The sequence below is a fragment of the Brienomyrus brachyistius genome, chromosome 16, assembly GCF_023856365.1.
Source record: "Brienomyrus brachyistius isolate T26 chromosome 16, BBRACH_0.4, whole genome shotgun sequence".
NCBI classification, from domain to species: domain Eukaryota; kingdom Metazoa; phylum Chordata; class Actinopteri; order Osteoglossiformes; family Mormyridae; genus Brienomyrus; species Brienomyrus brachyistius.
Genome location: NC_064548.1, coordinates 8,009,243 through 8,035,192, shown reverse-complemented (window position 1 = coordinate 8,035,192; position 25,950 = coordinate 8,009,243). Strand labels below are relative to the sequence as shown.

Genomic DNA, 25,950 nt, shown 5'->3' with positions numbered 1-25,950 from the left:
CAGAATACAGTTAATAATGTCTATATTCACTGTTAAGGTTAACATCACTGGCCAAGGAGAGAGAATTTGCATACAAACTAGTAAAGATCCCTAGCATTTTACATTTTAGAGTTATTACAATAGCAGCAGGACACACAAAAAAAGAGAAAACTCACAAACCACTTGTGTTAAGTGGATAATAAGCAAACTATAGCCAGGCACTCAAGACCAAACGGAGGCTTTCCACAATGTAAGGGCCTGAGTCACAAGCATGACTGTCAGAATTTGACAGAAGGAGATGATTTCATAGCTGACAAATAAAGGTATGAGCTGAAGAGGATGACAACTGAGGGAGGAGAAAAACAAGTCAAATGTATGACTGCATTGGTCTATGTAGGAGGAAACAAGCTTCAGGCACGTGAGAAAGGGTCCTTCATGAGTGAATGGATACCATTCTCCACCACACAGATTCACAGCGATGGATAACAGAACACACACTTACTGAAGGAGCTGCTGAACAGGGCTCAACCTGAAATTACTCACTTTTAATATTATACACCAAAAGCATAAAAGGGGTATTACAGGGTATAATTATACATATCAACCAACCATAGCTGAAACACAAAGTCATTTTAATTTTAAAGGCTGTTTAGTATTCTCTGGGTGTTACAAATTGAACAATATACAATGACAAGATAAGATACAGAGGACCCTAAAGATATAAAACATGAAGTACAAGAGAATATGACAATCGTGGACAAAGAGGTCCCAAAAACCCTTCTTTACACTCTAAACACACAGCAGCTTCTGGAATGAATTCTTTTATTTCGACTTTTAAAGAAAACAAGGCATCCAATGGCAAAGAAATGCTTATAAATTTAAGGTGCAATCCCTCTAATGCGAGATACTTTACATCTAATATACAACAGATTTTGTAAAGGTTACAGAAGGGTTATATTGATTTTTATGTATCATAACTGCTGCAGAAAAGCACAACTGAACTACTCTGCAGGAGTTTCGCCAATTCTAAAATTTAAAGATAAAAAAGTTTCTGCTAATTAATTTGACTGTGTCTCTTTAGCACATAAATATGTATTTAACATTATTAACAGATCGGTAACATTTGATCAGCAATTAGTCAGTGAGGATTATACATGTATTCATCCTGCTTGTATAGAAAAACAAAAAGCAGACCAGAAAGATTTGAATTACATTTGGAAAACGGAGGTGACCCAGTAACAAACATCCGCCCTAAAGAAAATATTACAATTAAAGTACAAACTGCAGTACAAGAGGAGTCATTTACAGTAAATTAAATTAAAGCCTGAAGACAGCTTCTCTCAGAGTGCAGAGACAGCTAGGACTTGCATATCAGAGGCTGTTCTATGTGGCTTACTGAGCCAGTGGGGTACGTACCGCTCAGGCCTCCAGCATTTACCCCAAAAGCAGACCTGTCACATCACTCGGGGCAACTACAGATGCAGGAAACATGCACCAAGGAACTTTTGCGTGTCCCTGATGACAAGCCCGTCACTGAGCACTGCTCCAGTGCAGCTCCAATGGGGGCTCTAACCCCAACCCTAAGCCCAAGGTGTCTGAAGACTTGGCACATTAGCAAGGTACGCATGGTAAACCTTTACAGAGCCAGCTGAACACGTGTGCAGTTTCCATTTACTGTGCACCCACTGCATTTTACCAGTTAACCTCATTAACCTAGGAAAGGTAAAACGATTCATTCTTCCCATTATTTTAACCTCTAAAAACTGTATTTTCGTTCACATGCTTATGTTCATTTGAAGGAAAAAAAAAAAAAAAAAAGATATAAAATGTGTATTGCCTCCACAATGTAAACTGCTTCAAATGATGCAACCCTTTTGCAAACGTATGCCACCAATCCCACTGACTAAGGGGTAATATGGGCACATCATAATTTCTCATAATGTCCAGAGGTTGAGACTTCAAAATGCAGCTATTTTTGCAGAAGTGGAGAAACAAGGGAGTCGCAATGTTGAAGGTGAAGATGTTCAGCTGTGTAGTGAGTTTACAGTCTCAGGGAGTCACAGGTTCTGACTAATTAACAGAATGAAATGAAAAGCTTGGTTCCAAAGCTCCAGCTTAGCGGGGATGTACAAAGAACGGGACACTTAATCAACATCTTCCTGTGAAATTAGCAGCTAACTAAATTTAAAGTCGAATGTACAAAGCAAAACTGGAACATGTGCTCGTACTTTGCCAAAGCTACTAAATATGACTGCTGTTCATCACCTTAACTAGGCCCTGTTCCCACAGAAGGCAGCACCCTCCTGCCTGTGAGCACAAAAACTGAAATCAACACAATAAAGCAGTGGAGAAAAAACAAAAATAAAGAAGAAAAGATGTGCAGGTTAACTAACTGATGTTGCATCAGATGGGTTTCTCTGGGGTACTGAAGTCTGACTTTACTGTACAGGTTTAGAGGAGAGGTTGCTGGTAGTAGGTAGTTTGCGGCTGTGGGGCGGTATGAGCTGGAGCTGCCATTTGATAAGCACCCGGGGGCATACTGGGGTTAGTGTTCTGATAGGCTGACATGTCCATGGCCACGCCCATCTGCTGCGGGTACGAGGTGGGGCCACCCGGTGGCTGACCTATGTATGCTGGATTTACAGCACTGGAGAAATGCAGGCAAAATGTTAGGAAACAAATGGCTTCATTTCACTTGAGCTTCAGTGTATCCATATTCAATTTTTACATCTGAATTCAGACATTAGAAAATAATCAGGTCCAGAGAGTACAAATCCAGACCAACATTTTGTTTCAACCAACCAGTTGAGTATAAAGAGTCACAGTTACAGAGTACTTAACTGGTCGGTTGAAACAAAATCTTGGTCTGGATTTGTACTCTCTGGACCAGAAATCATCACCTCAGGAAATATTCAATATTATGAAACAAATAAGTAAACAGCATTGGGCGAGAGGGGGAGCGACAGTACCTGGTGTAGGGCGGCTGCTGGGGCTGGCTGCTGCCGGATGTGCCGGTGGGTGGGGGGAGGGAGTGCAGGGACGCGGGCTGCTCGGGGCCCATATTATAGGGCGGAGCGGGGGGGCCCTGCGCAATTCCTGACGGCATATATGCACCACCCTGAGGCTGGCCTGGGTAACCCTGTGAAAACATGACACTCACATTATAATAGCAGCGCCGATTATTTCCGTTACAGAGTCATAAATGCGCTAACACTGCAGTGGATAAGCCCATTCAGCTGTAGACACAGCCGACCTCAGCACTATGACATCAGTCATGGGCAAAGTGTTTACGGAAAATAGCATGCTTTTGTTACGACAGTCATTAACAGATTCCCTCTGTATTTCACCTAAGGAAGATTTGGAAGTGGGTGTGAGGAAGAGGTGGTGCCCTCTGCAGGCAAAGGCAGGCCGTTCTGACCTGCATGGTGACGCCCGGAGCAGGGGCCACGTAGTGAGGCTGGGGCTGCATCTTAGAGTAGGTGGAATAGATGGGCGCCTCATTCATCAGTTTGTTGTACAGCTCCAGGGCTTCCAGGACCTTCACGTTCAGCTCCGAGAGCTCAGAGTGCTTCCTGGACATCAGAGAACATCACACCAAGCTTTATCCCAACGGTGGTTACACCAGTGTCGCATACTTTAAACGTTGCTGCCACCATGTTCTTTCCATGTCATGCCACACCCTCAGAGGACACAGGGTGTTTTTCATGCAGCATAAAGAGCGCAGATAAACGTATTATGATGAGTGTGATTCTTTTTAATAAAGATGAGAGCTCTTTTCACATGGAAGGTGCCGTCTTTATCAATAGCCAGTATTGGTTTAATATTAACAGCATTACCGACAAGGAAACCAAAAATAGACACAACACTTGCAGTTACATACTAACAAGGCACACATTACATGGCAAACATTACATGGTTACGACATTTTCTATTAAAGATACATGCAGTGCGGTGCAAAGCATGCTGGTAACTGCATAATTAGTCCTGCTGACCAACCCAATAGCGTTACATTATGTGAATATTATGTGAACCAATTGTGGAAAATGGGTGGGATCAGAACCAGCAAAAAAATCCCTGCATGGGTGGTGTACTGCAACAGTGATGACTGCTAATAAGATGTACCGTCAGCCCTCGTGCATTCACGCTTTGTGATTCGCGAATTCACAGATCCGCAAAAATGTAATTCTACTGATTTTTTATTAAATATTTTTAATGTATGTATTTTTGTTCTCTCTCTCTTTTTCGTGGTTAGTGCACACATAGTTATTATTTCTGTATGTCTTTACGTAATTTTTAATTGATTGAATACCTGTACCCTGTACATACAGTACATGTTTCCCTTACATATTTTATTGAATTGTACCTTGGTTACGTATATGACTTCTGTCAAGTTTAGTCCCGTCCGTTGACTCATTTTACCCTACTGTGAATGCAAAAGAAAATGGCAGCCAATGCTGTGTTCTATGAATCAGTAGGGGTAACATTAGTTAAATGAGTATCTGTTAGGCGATACACTACTCTATTTCTACATCAAAAATTTGTTTTTTTAAAGGTAATGTATTAACCCTCTGGGGTCTAGGGGTAGGGAACACATTTTCACTGACTGGGGCATGATCACACATTTCATTCAATATCATAAACTTAATTCATTACAAATAAATTATTTCTTATACATTTGTTTTGGCATTAAACTCATCTTAATCTTAGTGTACTTTGAAAATATGGCAGATTTATGTGAAGTTTACAATTTGGTATCAAGGAATAGACATTGCAAAAAGCAGTTCGGAACACTTGCAGAAACATTATAAAAAGTACATAGTAAGCAATGGTGGCAGTTTGTTTTGATCCCAGATATCTGATCACTAAAGTCTTGGCTACATGAAGATGACTAAATGGTGTAGTTGCAACATTCAGTTTGAGAATAAGAAAAGCTAACTCATGCCACTATTTCTGGCCTCCTTCCATTGAATATGTAGGAGCTCTCATGTGTATGCATGAGCCATTCACACCTGGCCATATCTACCCCGCCTTTTATGGTGCTGATGGGGATGTATCTGGATCGCGTTTCACCATTGCGTTTTTCATCTAATTACCATGCAAATGCGATTTGAATATGTGCTAATGCAGCTATTTAGAATGCGAATAGCAATCTTCAGGTGAGGGTGGCACTACATGCCCCCAATGCAGGTAAAACAAAGGTCACATGTTTTACTTTTTTGCCTATTTAACCTAATTTTAAAAACTTCAATACCTCCGACAACGGACGTTTTGAAAACAAGACAGATTATGGATTTGGTCAGCGTTTTTTTTCCCATGTTTCTACAATAAGATTTCAGCGAGTTATGAACTGAAATACACGAGAAAGATACGCTGCATCGCCGACAATGCCATTGACCCCAGCGGGTTAAGCCAACTTTTAAATGAAATTAAAGTGTTTTGGGAGCATGACTGGCGTCATATTTAGGGTTTAAACTATACAAATAAGCACATATTACCATTTTTAGTGACTCTAGCAAACATCCGCGAACCCTACTCATTTGGGACGGGTTCAGGAACCTAACCTCGCGAATGTCCGAGGTCTGACTGTATTGCTAGAGCGACATTGATTCCCTCGATTTCGTTTTGAAGTATGTGGCCACCTTTAGAATGGTTTACTCTTAATGATGTGTAAAATGACACAGCATTATGAAAAATCTCAGGGACTAAGGGAATACATCAGGATTGCTTACCTGTCAATGTCTTCTAGTCTCTCATCGATTAATGGGTTCATCTTCTCACAGGCATCTAAGATGGAGGCAAGAGGACATCAGGCACACAAAGCCAGAAAAATCCCTGGAGAAAAAGACAGACTCAAGTGTTCCTCACCCTCGAGATGAAGAAGCTCTGGGCTGTCAGGCTCTCCATCTGCAGGGTCTTTGTTCTGCAGCAGGTAGAGTGTTCTGTCCATCTTCTCCTGCAGACACAGTGCACACAAACTTCATAACTATCTCACAAGCCATTATTGATGCTCTTAAGAATTACACTGATGAGGAAACAAAATAGATCAATATACTCCAGATTCGAGGCAAAGAAACAGCTTGTTCTGCATTCAATCCAGATGTATAGTTATGAAAAGGTAACACACAAACCTCATCTATAACCACGATCTGAGGCTCCAGCTTAGTGTCCTGAATAGACTCTTCAGGAGGAGCTCCATGTTCCACAAAGACAGCTGGAGACAACATAACAGAAGGCTTCAAGTTCAGTCACCTCAATACATACAGGAGCAGGACCTGCACTCCACAAGAAAGACTGATCAATGGTGAGACTGCAAGTGTGAGACTGTAGTGAGCCCACCTGGTTCAGGTTCTGCATTCAAGTTGGTGGTGACAAAGTTGGAGGGGAAAAGGCCAATACCTCTGTGGTTCTCACCTTTCCACCAGTTGGGGTCGCTGTGGAATCACACGGAGATATCGAACAGCAGCTATTTTTACATTAGCCAAAATAAAGTCAAAGTCGGAGGGCATGTGGATTGGAAAGAGCAAACGCAAATGCAGACATCAAGGAAAAAGCTAGTGATGTGGGTACCTGTCATCCAGGATGATGACCAGCTCCCCCGCCTTAAAAGTCAGCTCATTGTCCTCCGCTGCCTCAAAGTCATAGAGGGCTCGCACCTTACGGGCGTCCTGAGGGGTGCCGCTGTTGAAGGGGGGGTCCACCGGCACTGTCAGTGCCCGGGTGTCTGTGTGATGCTTCTGCTCCTGGAGCGACAGCTCGATGGCTGTGGGGGAGGACACAGGGATGTTCGCCAGAAGAGCGGCTATGAGGTGTCATGCACTTTACGGGTGAGCTGACCACAGGAGCAAAGTCATTAACATTAATTGGCTCCCACCTGTATAAATTACAAAACACTCTCTGAATCTAGAGTGGGAGATGCTTCGGATTTACCATCATCATCATCAGTCTCCATCCACCAATTTTACCTACCAGAGCTGTAAACTACAACAAATAATAATAATGACAACAATTAACCAACATCAAGGAAACTGTTGATGCCAAAAGGGCACATTTGTCATGAAGGGGTCCTCACCTTTAGCCAAGTCATCTTCATCTGAAGGTTTGGCTGCTGCAGGGGTGCTAGGTTTCACTGTGGAGGAACTCTGTCATTAACAGAGACAAGAGCCACAATTAAAGCAAAACTCCGCTCATAAAGCTTACTGAGGCCCTCAAAAGATAGACATTCAGTCCACAACATCAGTGGCGAGATGAACGTCATGAACGTTTCTCTAAGAAAAGCAGGTTGCCCCATAACATTTGTACACAATTTTTAACTAACTACTTATGCTTAACGTCAGCTTAACGTCTTATGAAAAAGGCCCATATTGCAAGTGTGCTCCAGCGGGATGAGTTTTTGTGTCACACCACAAGGGGGCAGGCAAGAAGGCCCATTTACCTCACCTTCATGACCTCCATCAGGTCACAAGGCCTCCAGGAAGCATCACAGATTTGTATTTCTTATGAATTCGGTCAGATTATTGAATAAGGATTCTGCCATTACTAGAGCAATAAGAAGTAAAATGTCCCTTTTGAAAGCTACCCAGTAGCTGATGTTTGAGGAGGACACCACAGGGGAATGAGGCATTACGGAGAGTCTCTATGGGCCACCAGGGAATGTGGGGATCCAGTTCACCTTCTAGGCGGTTTGACAATAGCTAGCCATCACACTCAAAGACTAAGTGAAGATCCATGGGACCACAGCCCTCAAGGAACAGCATTGCTCAGTGGCACAATTATGCTAAAACTGATGAGCTGAAATTAGTGAAGAGCATATGTCAGGCAGTGAAGTGCTTGAAGCAGAGGGAGGGATGATGCACCAACCTGCGGGCCGGAGAATGGGAAGCTCACACCTTCCTCCTTCAAGGACTTGATGGTGGCACCGATGAGGCTAAGCTGGGGGTCTTTCTGGAAATCTTCAGCCCACTCTACCATGAGGGCCTTGAGTTTCTCACACACTTTGGGGTGGGCCTGTTAATAAGGATGGGGGGGGGGGGGGGGGTCACTAATGCAAAGTCAATGCGCTGTTACATTTAAGGAAACCACAGTCCCGAAAATAATGACACTACTGGAAACAGTACCTTGTTCAGAATACCTCTGACTTCAGTGGCAAATTCCCGTGAGCATATTTCAAGGTGAAAGATCTTTCCGCTGTTAGATACACAAGCACCCAGCAACTGAAGGAAAAAAAGAGACCATAGAGGATTACTGATGAGAAAGCTAGTGATAAAGTGGTGATACTGGATTTCACTCAGTATGAGCATGTTTCATTATATTCATGGGTAACAGTAAATCTCCAAACAGTCAGACATGTACCATGGGGTTGCAGAAGCATTAACATGATACAAAGACTTGCTATTAAAATGAGATGCGAGTGAAACTTTGGCTGGTTCTGTGGCAGAGAAGGTTATTTCATATGAGCTGTAAAGATTTTAAAAATACGAAGCAGGCGTGAAACCTTGCAGCTGAAACCTGTGATGTCGATTGTGGGAGAGTGATAAAAATGGGGGCAGCCATAAAAGTGACAGGGTCTCAGGGAACCCAACACTGAAGCTACCAGGCTGAGAATCACCATACTGTTCTCTACAGCCTTTGTGCAGATAACCCTTAACGGGGGACTTCCCCAAGTCACTGCCATATGAGCAAGTTCAAAATATTAGAAACTCCACTATGTCCCACGAAAGTACAGGTGGATGGTGCTGCTGGTGCAGGCAGAGTCTTCACAACATCAGATTCTCACCATTCTTTGCCACACTTATGCCCCTTTACATGATTTTTCCATTTCACAACCTCCACCAAGGCATGCCAATACTGTGAGCAGCCAGGGTGTGGACAGAAGTGGCTAAAGTGTCACCGTGGAGCATGACTCACAGTCAGCGCCTGCATGGCGACGTGAGGGACCTTGTGGTTGACTCTCCTCATTATGGCCCGCAGGCACTCTTTAGCTCTGTGAAGTAAGGAGACTAGTAAATACACCTGTTGGACAGGCAGCAGAAGACACAGGTAACAGATGCTGTTTTAGACAGACGAATAGAAGTTAGCTGGAAGAAGAACAATAGAAGTTAGCTATGAAGTGCATGAAGGACAAAAGAAAACAATTCATCTGACTTGCAACAAACAATGTCAGTGCAACCGCTAGCAAGACCTCAGGCTATGAACGATACCCGATAAAAGGTAGGACGGAACAGCGTACCCATTCGGAATCGTCCCCACACGGTCACATATATCCATGATGAGGCCCCAGTCATCTGTTGTGTTGTTTTCACTTGTTGCTTTCTCTGTAAATGCGAAAAAAGGACAAGTGATGTAGTACCTGCCATAAGTGCATTGGTGCCTGGGGGGAGGCAGCTACCAACAAAAGCACTTAATAAAAATCATAAAATGTCTCTACACAACTGGATGAGACTTTAAGGCAGAGCTACTATCGTATGACAAACTGCCTACTCTACCATTGCCCACTACAAATCACTCCCACCATTTTCCTAATGAATTTTCTTCAGGAGTTTTCTCTACTTCCTACTCTCTACAGTTTGCTCTACTACAAAAAAAACATTATTCATAAAGTTCTTAAACATGAACCGTTATTTGCCATATGCACAAGTAAGAGAAGAGATGTACTATAATGCTCCTTCTGGCATATCCCATCACCCAACATGCTCTCCATCGTTACTTGTGACACACACACCTCATCCATCCCTGGTAAATTTCAGAGGAGTTAAGGGCCTTCCGTAAACTCCTGACTATTCTGTCAAAGACGGGATTTGAATGTTTGATAATACTGAATTTTGTTCTCCTGTGTCAGAACACTACACAGGAAACCGTGAGACACGCAAGTATATATCCTCTATCCCTACATAAACAACCATTAACATGCTGAACTTAAAGATTTGCATGCGAAATTTGCATTTGTCCATGAAATACATTTCCTCATTTTTTCACAACAGGTACATAGTAAAGGTTCAATTAATACTCTTCTATATATCAAATATCTGCAAGTTGAGATGGCTATATGACTGACTTATTACACTCGGCATGCAAATACACTATGACTAGCCACCATGTTAGATAGACTTGCTCAACTACTCCTTGAAGTAAATACTTAATCAGCCAATCTTATGTCAGCAGCACAATGCAGAACATCATACAGATACAGGTCAGGAGCTTCAGTTAATGTTCACGTCAAATACCAGAATTGGGAATAAAGGTGATATAAGTGACTTGGAATGCTACATGGTTGTAGGCGCCAGATGGGCTAGTATGAATAATCCAGAAACTGCTGATCTACTGGAATTTTCATGCAGAATCATTTCTAGGGTTTACAGAGAATGGGCTGAAAAAGCAAAAACATCCAGTGAGCAGTGGTTCTCTGTGCCTTGTTGATGGCAGAGGTCAGAGAAGAATGGCCAAATTGGTTCAGGCTGATAGAAAGACAACAGTAACACAAATAACCACTTGTTATGACCAAGGAATCCAGAAGAGCATCTCTGAACAGACAAGAGATTGAACCTTGAAGCAGATGGGCTACAGCAGCACACTGGGTGCCTCTACTGTCAGCTAAGAACAGGAGACTGAAGCTACAGTGCGCACAGACATGGAAAAAGGGAAGATTGGAAAAATGTTTCCTCGTCAGATGAGTCTCCATTCCTGCTGTGACGTTCAGACGGTAGGGTTACTATTTGCTATAAACAATATGAAAGCATGGATCCATCCTGCCTAGTATCAACAATTCAGGCTGCTGGTGGTGGGGTAATGGTATGGGGGATATTTCCTTGGCACACTTTGGGCTGCTTATTACCAAGAAGCATCATTTAAATGCCACAACCACCCCGAGTATGGTTGTTGATCATGTCCATCCCTTTATGTACCCAGCTTCTAATGGCTACTTCCAGCAGGATAACGCGACAGGTCACAAAGCTCATATAATCTCAGACTGGTTTCTTTAACATGACAATGTGTCACACTGAAATGTGCTCCTCACTCATCGGATCTCAATCAAATAAAGCACCTATGGGATGTAGTGGAACGGGAGTTTGGCATCATAAAGGTGCCACGGAACAATTCTACAGCAATTGTGTAATACTATCATGTCAACATGGACCAAAGTCTCCGAGGAAAGTTTGAAGCACCTTGTTGGATTTATGCCACAAAGAATTAAAGCAGTTTTGAAGGCAAAAGGGGGACCAACCCGAAACTAGCAAGGCATATGAAGCGGCCAGTGAGTGTATGAGCATATAATTGTAATTTTTGTTTTCTTCAAACATATATACTCAGTGGCCACTTTATCAGGTACACCTATCTAGTATAGTTAGTATAGGACTTAATTATACTGAATGTTCAGAGATGCCTTTCTGCACACCAATGTTGTATGGAGCTGTTATTTTTTACACTTGTGGTCTTCAAGTTAGCTTTAAGAAGTCTGGTCATTCTCCTTTGACCTCTCTCATTATCAGCACTGTCAGAGAAAAAAAAAAGCTTGATCCTTTGTTTGCTGCCCTTGAACTCTAGACACTGTACTGCATGAAAATCCCGGAAAGGTGGTTGTTTCTGAGATGCTGGAACCACCATGTCTGGCACCAACATTCATACCACTTTCAAAATCACCTAGACGACATGTCATACCCATATGAATGAACAGGATACTTAGTGTATACTTTGATAGTCTACAGGTGACATAACATTTTTAAATGTTTGAAATATTTGTGTGTTAACATCTTAAAAAAATATTATTTACATCCATTGATGCAGAATGAATCTTCTTAAAATGCAGGTAATACACAAATCATTATCTGGTTCTTAGCATTTTAGTTGAAAAGTCCTTCAATATGTAGTCCGCTAGGGAATTATCTAAAATAATATAATATAATCTACAATACTAATTGTTACATAAGCAGCCATACTCCAATCTTATTTTTAAATGTTACCCAATAAAATGGAAATATAACGGGTCCCTAAATTTCAGAATTTATTTTAAAGTTTAAACTTTATTTATGTTCATGGTTAAAATGCGCGTTATCAATTTCAAGTATAGACACCTGACACCTGTAACTATCGTTTCAAATTGAAGTGTTTATCCGTTGTTATTATTATGGTGCTCTTTAACTTCAGTTTCCTGTATTATTGTATTATTGTATTGCGTCGTCCAATTTCTAGCTGATTACAGAAAATATAAGAATACAATTTTAAGCCATAAGGGGAAAAAAATAAACTCTCTATATATTTGAAAAATCGAAAAGGTCGAAAATCACTAATTAAAAGACATAGTTATACTAAACAGTTCGTGTGTTTAGCTGTCTGGTTTATACGAGTTAATACTGTGACCTTAGTGGTATTAACGTAGATAGCGTAGCGAGCTGTACGCTTTGTAATTTCTGTCAAATATTATACATTTGGTCACCTAACTAGTTATACGACTACTCCTCCACACAGGGGTGGGTTAGTACAATGATGACAGAGCATAATCCTTTACAGATTACTACTATGCTAGCTATATGTTAACTATAACTGTATGAGCGGAGGTAAATATACAAAAATGTCACTTGTTTATCGGCCTATTTCTTCGATTACAGATCGCAAGCTATACTGTCCTTATGATTTTTAATGGAAGCGAGTGTAAACGTTATAGTGACGCTGGCTAAAGACCGTGAAAAACAAGGCAGCTAGCTATGGAAAAGGAAACCTTCCGAAGACGCTAGCTAACGTTAGCCACTTCCTATGAATATCTGGGTCAACACATAAACAGTGTTGTGCTGTCTGACTTACCCACATCTTGGTCGAACGGATTTTGGGCGAACAACGGCATATCGAAACCCTTTATGAAGAAAACAGTGTCACGTCTAAAATAATGCAAAAAAATATCCGGTATTTAAAAATATCCCTTCCTCATCCATCCAACTATGCCCAGTTTCACCAGTTGCTCTTCCGTAAATCTAGCATGCCGATAAAGTGCCTGAAATGCGTTTTATTAGGCAAATACAATTTCAGTCATCTTGTTAATTGTGACAGGATATAATGTGACTGCCCTTTTGACATACATACTAATTAATATTTTTTGAAAACGACGTTTATTTTATACTAAAGGGCATAATTTCGGCCACCTTTCGGGTCCTTTAAAACTCACTGCGGCCATGAGACTGCCATCTGCAGGAGGAGTGCTGAACTGCAGAATTGCAAGGCTTTAGAGGGAATGTCAGAATTGTACTTTACTAATTTTGCATTTGCTGTGAGCTGTGTTTTATACCTGTTGCTGTGAATTTAAGTTAAATATAATACTTTCGTTGTAATTTCAAAATCAGCGGAAAAGTCTCCGTATGTTTCGTCAGATGTGTTCACTGTCACTGTGCTTTGATATTATCGGGCATGTGTTAGTAAGTTCTTCTGCTTTATTGGACAGATAACTAGTTAGCTTTACAGAGCCACGGCTGTCGCATTTTAACCCATTCTGCACAACCGCTAACGCATCCCGGCGCTCCCAGTCCGCCAGCCAGCTTACGCCCTCTTCCGTTAGAGGTGTGGCCGCCGAGCTCTACAGATGTCGCTGTTCGCCCTCTCGGAGGCCGGCGGAGAGTCCGGGAGGGGAGCGACAGCCGGCGGCTTCAGTCATGGCAGCACACTCCCTGGGAAGCGGCAAAACAGCGCACAACGACGTGAGCCAGCGGCGGAGGAAGGGGCCCGGGGCGCTGGCTACGGTCTACTTGGTCATTTATAATGTGATTATGACTGCTGGGTATGTAAATGGACTTTATGGCGACGTGCAGCCGCGATTGCACGGAGAGCGCGCTGACTGTCGCGAGCCGCCTCGCCCGTCGGCTGTCATGCTTCTCCCGCGTTCACGCAGACGTTTACATATATAATATATATATCTATGCATGTCTGTGTATTTGTGCGTGTGGACGTCTCACTCGTGTTTTCCCCCTTCTAGCCGCTGCATGTTAGCTGTAGTGCAGATTTAGATTAGTTTGTTGGCCCTGTGATACGGATCCGCGTTGCAGCCCGCACTGTCCGACCGGTCCGTCAGGGATCCCCGGCGGGCTGAGAGGCAGCGTACGGTCGGGCGCTCAGTACTCTTTACTTGAGCACACGCCGGGAAACCGCTGCCCTTCATTACATCCGCTCGTCGCCGTAAAGACAGGTTTATATTCTGCAGCGGGCTTTTTCTTTGTTTCTCTTCAGTTAGAGCTCGGTCAGGTTGCCGAGCCCCCATAGCATGTTAGCTGGTGAGCCACACAGCTATAGGCTCCGGATTATGGGTACCTGCGCAGCTAGTTAGGCTTGGGGTTAGGGTTAGTCGTAAGGCTCACACGGTACTGAGAGGAGACGGAAAAGCCGCTTCCCTGTTCACTTTTAGTTTAATTTCAAATTTCAGTATGTTTCGCAAACACAGGAGCAGGTGGAAGTTGGGCTTGTTTAGCTTTACTACCTGTTATGCAGGTCTGCATTTATGAAGTATAAATGTCTGTCTTAAACTGCGATTAAGATTCTTGTATACAGAATAATTTCGTTAATTATCACTCATGCCGAAATGTACTTAGAGTGATTCTTGGCTACAGTACAGAATATAATAAATGAGGTTTCTAGATCTTTCTACATAGAAAGGATTATAATGGATAAGGGAAATGCATGCAAAATTTCTTGCTGTACTGCTTTATTTTAATCAAATCTAGCATTTACACTTCCTATGTTTAATACAAAAATTATACATCACTGATTAAAATTCTACAGCCTTGTATTTGCATTGGTACTGAACCGTAATGAAGAACACTTCTTGTATTGAAAGTGGTGTTTGTGAATAAGATCTGCAGGTGACTTTGGTCCTGGATTCTCCATTTCAGGTGGCTCGTCATCGCAGTGGGTCTGGTACGGGCATATTTGGCCAAAGGCAGCTACCATGGCCTATACTACTCCATAGAGAAGCCCCTGAAGTTCTTTCAAACTGGTGCAATCCTGGAGGTGAGTGTAAGGGGGCGCAAGTGAGACTTTTGACCTGGCAGAGTCAGGGATGGCATCTGGTGTCTGAGCTCTGACTGGCTCTGCGTGTACGTGTCTCTGCTCATGTGACCCAGCTGCTAATATGGGTGCTCTTGGACTCGTAGGGACAGTGCTGCCGTGCAGTGTCTGCATAGTGTTTACTGATGAACACGTCATTCACTGTTCCCATCAGTGATTTCAACTGCCTTGGGAATTAGCTGTTCAGTTTTAAAGACAACCCGTACGATGCTGTAAGGAAATGTAGCTGGTGTTAACCTCTGGATTTAGTCTAAATGTGTTTTTGCTGTTTACTTAGGCTGTTCACTTTTTTATTCTTAAGACTGTGTGTTGTTACACTTTTAAAAATTTTCTAACATAAGTGTATTTGGCTTTTTATCCCCACCAGATATTACATTGCGGTGTGGGTAAGTTGTCCTCGTATTTTAACAAAAAAAAAGCCACTCTTAGCCAGCTCTTTTTGTCGTTCAGGCTTAGGGTAGTAGTACCGTTCTAACACTGTTGGCCCTTGTTTGGTAGGACTGATGTCTTCATAGTGTATGTTTCACAGTCCACACTTTCGTCATTAGCAGTTTGAAGCCAAGACAGGGCAGGGAGCCTCCGTATCCCGCCAGCTCACTGGAGGTCACTGCCGTCTGCTGATCAGGTCGGATGTTATCAGCAGGCCTGGCAGATAGATAAGGACAGGAGGATTGACAGTTTGAAAGTGGATGCTTTAACCCAAAGGGACCCAGAAAATGCGTAATGGGAACTGAGCTGTACTGGTTGCCCTGCTCCCAGCCACTCGCGGGTCCCAGCACTGGAAACTGCTCTGCAGGATGTAGTTCAGCTGGCTTGAAAAAGAAACTCGCTGCTCCATTTTCTTCCCCCTCATTATTTTTATTATACTACAAAGATTTTATCTCTTTCAGTAGTAATAATCTCATGCTTAAGTGTAGCAGCTTGCAAGCTATAAAATGTAACTTTAAAGAGCAGGAACTGGAGTAAATGCAAATCGCTATAACCATTAACCCAGTTAAGCTCTTTTTATTCCGTTCCCTGTGAAGCGGGTTTGACTCAACATAACTACACCATGAAGGAAGCCAGAGACCAAGATTTATTTAAAAAAATAGATAAAAAAGAACTTTGTGTCCCCCCCCCCGATAGTGCCACTTCCTCATGACCTCGGCTTGCATAGATGGCACAGTCCTGATATTATTATAATGACACGAGGGTTGATTAGATTAAATATTGAGACCACAGCAAAATTTTCCGTTTCACTCATTTCTCAATTTATGACTCTGCACCTGTATATAATGTACATTTTTTGCAAACTCCAGCCTGGCTCTCCTCAGGCTCTAATTGATAAAGGGCAGCTTCTTTGCTGTATGAGTCTTCGGTCCTGCTTCTAGGAGCCTGTTATGAAATGTCCTGGCAGTGCACTTCATACCACTTAATGTCTCCCATTGTTTTTGAAGGTCACTTGAGACCATCTGATTTGAGGCATTGCTGGATAAATTGTCGGTCATCTCTGGCATTAGACAGTCGCTTCTGCCCTCTACCAGGCTGGTTTTAGGTTACTGCCAGTGTCTCCTGCTTCACCTTGTTCTTGTGTACTGCTGTCTTAGAAACAGCCTGGAAGCAACCTGCTGCGTAATGTAGCCGCCTGCCAGCAGAACCAGCATTAAACCAGGATTTAAAAATTCAGATTTTTAAAATGTATAGAGTGGTCTCTTAATTTTTCCCGGAGCCATATAACGGAATAAGGCATTCTTGTTATAGTCACTACATTCTTGTTCATATTTATTTTTTGTATTAGTTTCCATGTTGTCAGTCTAATAAAGGTGAGAAATGAACATTGATGCCTGTCAGCATTTTCCTCGCCATCTAATGAGTACCTGGCCCTGTCCTGCTTGCTGTTTCCTTCTCCCATCTGTACTTCCTCTGCACACAGGAATCGTTCCCTCCTCCGTGGTCCTGACGGGCTTCCAGGTGATGTCTCGCGTGTTCCTCACCTGGGCGGTGACACACAGCGTGAGGGAGGTACGTTCTGCCCACCTTCTGGATGATCTCCATCTTCTTAAAAGTCGTGAGAGTCGGTGTCAGTCTTCCCTTCATCTGAAGTCGTCAGTGTGCTGGAGGAGAAAACTGTGCCCCTAGAGTGCGGTATTGCGACGAATGAGGTTCTGTTCATTCATTCCATACAGGACAATTCGCTGAAGTCTGCCATCTGTAAGTTTTCTGCGGGTATCTGAGAGCGTGCACTGAATAATTCATGTTCATGGGCGTGGCCTAACTGACCATCTGACTCGCTGTATTCCCGTTAACATTTCTGCCTGCCGATGCAGTTGGTGCAGTGACGGTGCTGCTTTGATTTTTATTTATTTTTTTTGCATCATCCACAGAGGTCGTGTCCTTCCATGCTGCGTGTGGAGTGTAGCGGTCGTTGCCTGCAGTGCATGGTCTCTGCTAACCTGTTCCGGGCTTCCTGACTCTCAGCTTGAGCTCCCTCTCCTGCTGCTTCCCTCTGCCAGGTTCAGAACGAAGACAGCGTGCTGCTGTTTGTTGTGGCCTGGACCGTAACGGAGATCATTCGCTACTCCTTCTACACGTTCAGCCTTCTCAACCATCTGCCCTATCTCATTAAGTGGGCGAGGTGAGGCAGCCATCGGTTCTACTCTCAACGTCTTGCATTCTTAAAGTCCTTTATTTGTCATGTGCATTACGAACAGATTCAGCCAAGCACTGCAATGCTTATGAGGGTCGTGTGAACATGGCTCAAATATAGACGTACACAAAATTTTAAAATAAAAAAATATGAAATGTCTAAAGTGCCCCCAACCTCAACAATTGGCAAACAAGTTGCAAAGTCAGTGAATACTTGACAACAGACAGATGTTCAATGGACAGTTGATGTAATATGCAGTGTACAAACAAAAAAAAAAGAATTAAAACGTATTTGAGCAGCAGCAATTACGGAAACCGGACTACATGGAATTTCAGTCCGATGGCCTGTGCAAATCTGTTTTTAAGCCTTTTAGTCCGTGACCCAATGCTGCGGTGCCACTGACCAGATGGAAGCTTGCAGAACATTCCTGTGTGCTGGGTGGAAACAGTGAAATTCTGTGGGCTTTTCTCACACAGCGTGTGTGCTAGATGTCCTGCAGGGCTGGGAGTTTGGAGCCTATGTTCTGCTCTGCGGTTCTCACAATCCTCTACAAGACCTTGCGGTTTTGGATGGTACAAATGCCATTCCAGACCGCGAGGATGCTCTCTGTGATGCATTTGTAGAAACTGGTGAGGAGGCATATTCGTTCAGTTTATGCAAAAAATAGTGCCTCAAGAGTGCATATTTGGCTACTACATCGGACCTAGATAGGGCATCGGTGATGTGTTTACTGAGGATCTTAAAACGTCTTTCTACTATAGCTTTATCAATCTATATAAGGGCGTTCAACCCCCCTTGCAACTTTCTAAAGTCCACAGTCATCTCCTTTGTTTTGCTGGTGTTGAGGCAGAGATTGTTTTCCTGGTACCACTGTGATACAGCACAAGTTTGCTCTCTCATTGCCGTCGGTGATGAGGTCCAGGATGTTTATCAGCAAATGTAACGGTAACTTTAGAGGCATGCTCGGCAGTGCAGTTGTGTGTAGCCATGGAGTACCAGAGGGGGCTGAGGACATATCCCTGTGGTGTGCTACTGCTCAGGAATCTCATAGATGTGGTGCAGTCAATAACTCTTAACTGTCTGAGGTATATTTGTCAAAGTCCAATATCCAGATGAGTCTGCTGCTCATCCCTATAGTCTGTAGCTTACAGGTGAGCCGGGCAGGAATGATTGAGTCGAATGCTGAATTGATCTGCGAGTATCCCCGTGTATGTGTTGGTCCTGAACAAGTGTATTGGAGCAGTATGTATTGTCATAGCAATGGCGTCATTGGGTCAGTGGGTCCAAGGTTGCAGAAAGAGAAGAGCAGATGTGTGATTTGACTAAATGTTCAAGGCACTTCATGACCGCAGATGTCAGTGCCACAGGACGGTAGTTGGACACAGGTATAATGGTGGGCATTGTGGACCAGCTTAGGGTGAGCGTGAGACTGTCACTGAAGCCTCCCACCGACAGGGTGGCGCAGTCTCTCTGGACAGCTGTCTTTGCCATTCGGGCCCAGTGCTTTAGTTTTTCTGACTTTTAAAAGTTCTGCTCACCTTAGACTCTGTTAGGATGTGTGAGGAACTGACCTGGGTCACACTGAAGTTGCTTTCCTCGAAGCGACGTTAGAAAGGTGTTTGACTCTTGAGGCATACTTCCCTTCCATTTCGATTTCCCTTCTTTCGAAATCTGTTATTGACTGTAAACTGTACCACATTTGCCTGAGGTCGCAGTCATGGTAATTGGACTCTACCTTCTGCCTGCATTTCATTTTGGCCTCTAGTCTGCTGAAGGTCATATTTGACTTTCCCATACGCTTCTGGGTCTCCAGAGTTATAGACGCTCGTCTGTGCCCTCAATTTGGCATGAACAACACAGTTTACACAGGGCTTCTGATATGCAAATGATTGAACATCCTCCACACATTTACAGGTGTATGACAGCGTCTGTGTATTTGTTGATGAGACTGTCGGCTGTGTCCTGTAATGCGTGTCAGCCTGATTCTAAGCAATCCTGGAGTCTGCTGATAGAATCTACATTACATTGCTGAACTGCCCTGATAACGGTTTTGTCCTGTTTAAGCAGCTTTCCCATAGGCTTGGTGGGTGAGGTGTCTGTAACTGTCCTTAACAATGTCTGATTACCATGGATGGGAACTTTGTGTTGATAAAATTTGGGCCAAATTTCCTTCATGCTTCTTCTGTAGAGGTTCCCCACAACTGCAAAGGCAGCCTGCGGGTTTGTCCAGTGTGTAAGATTTATCTGTCTCAGGAGGAATGTGAACTGCTATGAGGATGACTGAGCTGTGTTCTTAAGGCAGGCTTGTATAGTCAAAAGTTTGGGCACATCCACCCATTGAAAGATTTGTTTATACTATTTTTTAAAAACATTTTAGAATAAAGACATCAAAGCTATAAAAATGTATGTGGAATTATGCATTGGTAAAAGAGTATTAAAAATTAATTGTCAGGGTAGCTCTGTGTGTTGCGATTCAGACGGTTGCCATTTCAAATCCTATGGTCAGCAGAGTGAGCAAGGCCCTTAATCCCAGCTGCTCCAGGCACCGGCTGACCCTGCTTTCTCCTCTACACCAGCTTCATAAGGTGGCCTCCTGAGATGTTTTTCCAGCTGTCCTGAAGGTCCCACATACATGTTCAGCAGTCATTGGCCACTTTTTTTCCTTCTTTCTGATCAAACTCTCCAAAACCATCTCTACTAGGTTTATGCCAAGTGGTCAGATCATGTGACGTGACACTCCATCACTCTCCTTTGTAGGTGGCTTGGCGTTCCCAAACTTGACTGGCACTGTAGTTACTAGTTCAATGTGCAGGGAGCAGTGTCTAACCACAGCTGTAACATCGGTTTCCGAAGGAGTGTTTTCCATAAAGTACACTTACTGATAGTCCAGTGTTCTGTCCTGGTGATAGACTGAATCCCAGCAGAGTTTACGCCCGCATTTGGTACAGTTGCATCCAGCCTCATCTCATGAAAGCAGCAACGCAGCAGTTCCTGATCCTCACCATGAGTTTGTCCTTTTTCTTGTCTAATAACCGAACATCTGCTGGTAACATGCTACCATCAGTGGCGGTACGTTGATGCGCCGTTTGCAGGGCCTGTTAAAAATGCCAGCTCTGTGCGTCTTCCTGCGATGCCTGCATGGCAGATGGCAAGCTGCATGGTCGCTATGGGGATCTAAGTCCATAATAAAGTCTGTACAGAGTAATGATGTTTAAAACTATGTTGATCATGTGTGTTATATGTGTTAAAAAAAACGTGTAATGAAAATGAGTCAGCACAGTTTATATGGCGCTCTCGTTAGCACAACCGTTGTAGCTACGCACTGGAAGTCAAGGGTTATCTCTCTTTTAATTTAGACCCAAATATGTTCAATAGCCTAGACATATAGAGAGAGTCCTAACTCGTACTTCACTTTTCCGTATGCATCTTCGGGTGTGGACGAGGGGCTTCACGTCAGTTTCATCATCAGAGATTGGTTACGGAAGACTGCAATCGGTCTGCGTGTAGCGCAGATTTTTATATCTAGCGGAAACCTGCCGCATCCATATGCATCGACCGCAAATGTGCAAGATGATTAATTAGATATTTTCAGTAGGTGGCAGTGTGAACTTTCACAGATGAGACGTCAACGACAAAAAGAGAGGAAGAATCGCTGTTTTTTTATTTTTTTTTGTAGTAATTATGGTGAGTAGATGTATGAGGAGGGTCGGTGGTACCTGCATATCTTGTTTTCCATGCTGTCCAGACATCATATCTAGGTATACAGTAATTTTTTTTTAAGCAGCACTATTCCAGTACTTTGAAATCTTGCCAATTTTAAAATGCACCAAGCAGGTGGGGGGGTTTGGGGTCCTGGCTAGTTTTGTCGTATGGATTTCTAAGTAGTCTTGTTAGAGCTTCAGCAGAGGTGCACCCTGATGTAACCTGACATGGAGCATGTGGTGATGCCATAGCAACAAGTGGCTTGGTAGCCAGGGACCCGTGGGATGTGTTTTGGTCGTCTTCCTGGGTGGGGCATGATGAGGTACTCACTCCACTGCTCCTTAAAACACTGCCTTCTCTCTCGTACTGTATGTGAGCATCTGTAAGGTTAAATATCATTTGGCATGAATGTACATTTTAACAGATAACACATGCTCACTCTTAAGGCCTTTTCGCACAGTCCATTCTGAAACATTCTGAAACACATTTCTATATTTCTAAGGCTTTCGTACATGGTCGCATTGTCATGATCAGTCTTTTATTTTATTGGGAGAGAGCTCGATTTCAGTTTTTTTACGTTATCGTTTTTTTTTTTTACAACAGTAGCATAATGTGATGGGGGAAAATGCCACTGATTTTAATTTTGGATCTGATTTAGATTAGATCCAAGGCTGGTATCCCAAATACTGATATTCAGTGCCAGGCAATACATTTAAAAAATGCTGATTTAGGGGGTTGTGGGTGGATCGACCTTTCCTTTTTTCCAATAATGTCTGGGCTACTTTCCCATTTCCCCCACTTATGGGTGACCCGTCCAATAGAAGTTCATATCCTGCTTCTTTTAATAATATAAGCATTTAAATTACAAGGTAAAAAACTGATAACTGATAATAGAAATTGCTGCCATGTTTTCAGTGTTAAATCTTTTCTGATGTACATGCTGAAATGCTGATTTTAAAGTGTATACTTTTTTTAGAATTGTTTCAAAAGAAACAAAAAAATCGTCATTCTGCTAGTGACAGGTTTTTCTTGGTATGCGAATGTTTCTCAGTGTTCACTGAAAGTTTTTGATCTGTCAAATTCACATCCAAGTATTTTGCAAGTTCATGGCTTTTTTTTTTTTGTATGTGTCGTGTTCATCGGGAAACAGACATAACTGAGGACATTATAGGAGTTTGTCTGCATGCTCTGCTGGAGTGAACATGTCTGATTTCATACTCAGCGTTTCCTCAGCGACCAGCATGCCGCTGTCAGAGCTGTTATAGGCATAAATTCTGGGATGTTGTTTTGAACACATCCACAGTACAGTGTAAATGATATATGCGCATAATAACAAAAAACAATTAATAGGGGTTAAAAGATACTCATGCCACTTCTCTGGGTCCATCCATCCATTCATTCATTCATTTTTGGGTGGCCATGAAAGATTTACTGTTGAGGGCTTTGGCTCTGAACCTGCATAAAGCTCATTTCTGCAATGGAGGCATACAGTTTTCCCCAGAGAGAGAGATGTGAACACGGCACCATTACTGAACATGGGTCCCTGATGCCTCTGTCTGCTAACCCAGGTGGGCCGGTGCATGCACTCCAGCCACGTTTTGTGTTATTGAGAGTTGCGTATGTGTGTCCTGGTGCCCAGGTACACCCTCTTCATCATGCTGTACCCCATGGGGGTGGCGGGAGAGCTGCTGACTATTTACGCTGCCCTGCCCTTCGTCCAGAAGACTGGCCTCTATTCTGTCACTTTGCCAAACAAGTACAACTTCTCCTTTGACTACTACACCTTCCTTATCCTCACCATGATCTCCTACATTCCCAGTAAGTTGGCGAAATCTACCTGAAGGCCATTTGCCCCCCATTGTAATGCATGCAGCTCGCACAGATGGTTTCCTGTTTACTACAGTTTTACTCCGAGCACAATACGAATATGGAAAGACAGCAACGGGTTCGATTCATTAACACGCATGTAGGAATAATGCGGGGGACATCCAGGACGGTGGCTTTTAGCTGATGTGACATTTTCCTACCTAAAAATGCACTAGACTGCTGTGCTGGGTCCGTCTGAGATGGATCGTCCTGCTCTAACAGCCTCCGTTTCCCTCCCAGTTTTCCCTCAGCTCTATTTCCACATGCTGCGGCAGAGAAAGAAGGTGCTGGGCCACACAGAGGGGTCCAGCAAGGAGGAGTAGCCCACCCCCATTGGCCCAATCCCATGATGGAGGACAAGCTTGTGAATGTCAGCCAGGCCAATAAAAAGCCTTCTCACCAAGGAGATCCCGCCTCCTCACCCAAGCGATCACCAATTTTACTACATAAATTTTCCAAATAGTCAATGTGTTTGTAGTAAATTTATCATAAATCTGCCTTTTCCAAAAAGTGAATGCAGACACCATGGTGTCCTAATGCTAACCGTGTAGAATATTAAACCAATGACACCGACCGTCATTTTGACTCTCTGGGTGATGAGTTGATTGAGTTAACTGCTCTCAGGACACCTGATTAAAAGCAACATTCCTCTGTTCTACATACTGTGTTAAAAAAATTAAAAAAAATTAACCTGAATTGCTCATGGGCAGTGAGTGAATGCATTGAAACTGTGACCTGCACGTGTCATTCCCTCTGAATCCCATTGGGCTTCTACTTGTTTTTTCATTCTCTAAAACACTGTAAACCATTGTATGGGTAAACATCCCCTTCAAATTAGATGCTGAATAACATGATTGCTGTAGGCATGTGGATTATTTTGTGCATAGTCGCATTGTTTCGTTTTGTTTGTAGTTGGAATGTCAGTAATGGTGTGCATACTGGTTGGATAATGTCAGTTTCAGAGTTGGTTTGGTCGGTTATGTCTGACATGTAGAAGTCAGAATTTTACCATGCATACAGAAAATCTGTGTGATGAATTTGATTCATTTTTAAATGAATATAACTGATTCGTAATCTTGTCCACTATTCTTTTCAAACACTAGACATGTCTGGAATGTCATTTACTTGGCATACCACATTGATAAGCTCAGAGTTGCGTTCTGCTGCTGACTTGACGGGGCCCGGGTCATCCTCAGTGGGCGGAGCCGACTAGGGATGTCGCTCAAGCAGAACCGGCTGCATCTGTCTGCCTTTGCTGTGCCGTCCTGCGGCCAGTGCACTACATCTATGTATCAAAAGTAATTTGTTAGCATCTTGATTATTCTGACATCCTGCAAGCTGTTAAATACTCCTTTCATATGAGCTTTTACAAAGTCTTTTTATGATTTTTACATTTCTGGAATGAGTTTCTTGTTTGTAATACTGATAATGTGCTTCTTTTTCACTTAAAAAAAAGTTCTCTCTGGTAGACCCTGGCTACTAGTGTCCTTTCCCGGCCAGCTCCCAGTTCTGCAGTTTGAAAGATGGTGATTTCCCAGTGCATAACGCTGCCACCCACGTCCTCCCCCAACTCTGCTCCTCTCTCAGAGACCGCCATGCATACACGACGATCAGCATGGGCATGGATTGCGACCAAAACGGGAATGCATTTAAAAACGGCAGTACAGTTCCATGTAATGCTGCATGCAGATGAAAACAGACCCTTTTGCCCTCTGCTTCCCTGTGTGACATTAGCTGGAAAACCTGAATGTAAAACAATATTGGGCTTTTCAGTCCAGTTTTGCATGGGACCATTTCCTTAAGAACATGTGACTATACTTTGTATAATATATCAAGTAATACAACCAATATATATTTCCAATAAACGCTGAACATGGGAATAAAAGTGCTTTTTCATATTACTCTTATTTCTGCCCTGTTCTTGGTCACATTCGGTATCTGGATTCAGCCCGGAACACCCTTCATGCTGCAGTGCCAAAGGTGAGACTTGTTCAGCCTGCCAGGACTTTGGCCAGAAACCTATGGGCTGATTTGTACAGAGTCCTCATTGGCTGTGATTAGTGTAAGCTACTGCTGATAGCCCACAGATACTCATATACTCGCATGCTAATGAGGGCAGTCCTGACTGGCTGAGTGTAGAGAATCCAACAATTGATAATGGGCCATAGAATTACCACAATTGAACTATCTCAATTACATTCATTCATTGCTAATACGATATGCATTTCTTGTGTGTGGTAAAATAAGCCAAATAAGTGATATAAACAGCAGAATATAGCACATGAAATGACGCAGTGTTTTTTCTCAAAATTACTGAGATCCTTTTAAATCTTTTATGTGAATCTGTTTGTGAAGAGTGGTATAAATACTGTACATGTGTTTGCCTGTGAAAAGGTGACGTGTGAGTCTGAGTCACTGGAAGGGAGATTATCACCAACAGGTGCAATGTGTATCGTCAAATTGATCTGTCTGCTAGGTTGATAATCCATTGATTAGTACAGGGTTCTTCATGTCTGTGTCCTCCTACAGATCAAATGAAGTAAAACTGAAGTAAAAAAAAGTACATGGAGTAAAATTGTACACACACTAGAGAACAGGGTGCTGGGTTCTAACTGCAAATTCCAGTCATGGCCACACGATGGCGGCAGTGCTCTCTCTGCCGCACGTTAGTCTTCTGCTTGGCGTCTTAACCACAAAATGCATAAATAACGCATCTGATGAGTAGGATTAGCAGTAGTGCT

The 25,950-nt window shown here is 43.0% G+C and overlaps 2 protein-coding genes across 2 annotated transcripts; one reads left to right on the top strand and one right to left on the bottom strand.

Moving 5' to 3' along the window:
• Window positions 1–490: 490 nt before the first annotated feature.
• On the bottom strand, window positions 491–13,048 carry stam2 (signal transducing adaptor molecule (SH3 domain and ITAM motif) 2). Its single transcript, XM_048978186.1, has 14 exons — window positions 12,772–13,048; window positions 9,206–9,290; window positions 8,884–8,959; window positions 8,094–8,189; window positions 7,837–7,983; window positions 7,049–7,118; window positions 6,547–6,739; window positions 6,316–6,410; window positions 6,108–6,190; window positions 5,845–5,932; window positions 5,709–5,763; window positions 3,398–3,551; window positions 2,949–3,118; window positions 491–2,626 (listed from the first exon to the last, which is right to left on the bottom strand). Exons 1-14 carry the CDS (start codon window positions 12,809–12,811, stop codon window positions 2,431–2,433), a joined length of 1,548 nt encoding a protein of 515 aa, XP_048834143.1. The 5' UTR covers window positions 12,812–13,048; the 3' UTR covers window positions 491–2,430.
• A 186-nt stretch (window positions 13,049–13,234) lies between these two features.
• Window positions 13,235–25,110, top strand: hacd2 (3-hydroxyacyl-CoA dehydratase 2). Its single transcript, XM_048978188.1, has 7 exons — window positions 13,235–13,735; window positions 14,841–14,958; window positions 15,383–15,401; window positions 16,928–17,016; window positions 17,508–17,629; window positions 22,983–23,161; window positions 23,450–25,110. The coding sequence occupies exons 1-7, from the start codon at window positions 13,611–13,613 to the stop codon at window positions 23,530–23,532; spliced, it is 735 nt and encodes a 244-aa protein (XP_048834145.1). The 5' UTR covers window positions 13,235–13,610; the 3' UTR covers window positions 23,533–25,110.
• Window positions 25,111–25,950: the final 840 nt, after the last annotated feature.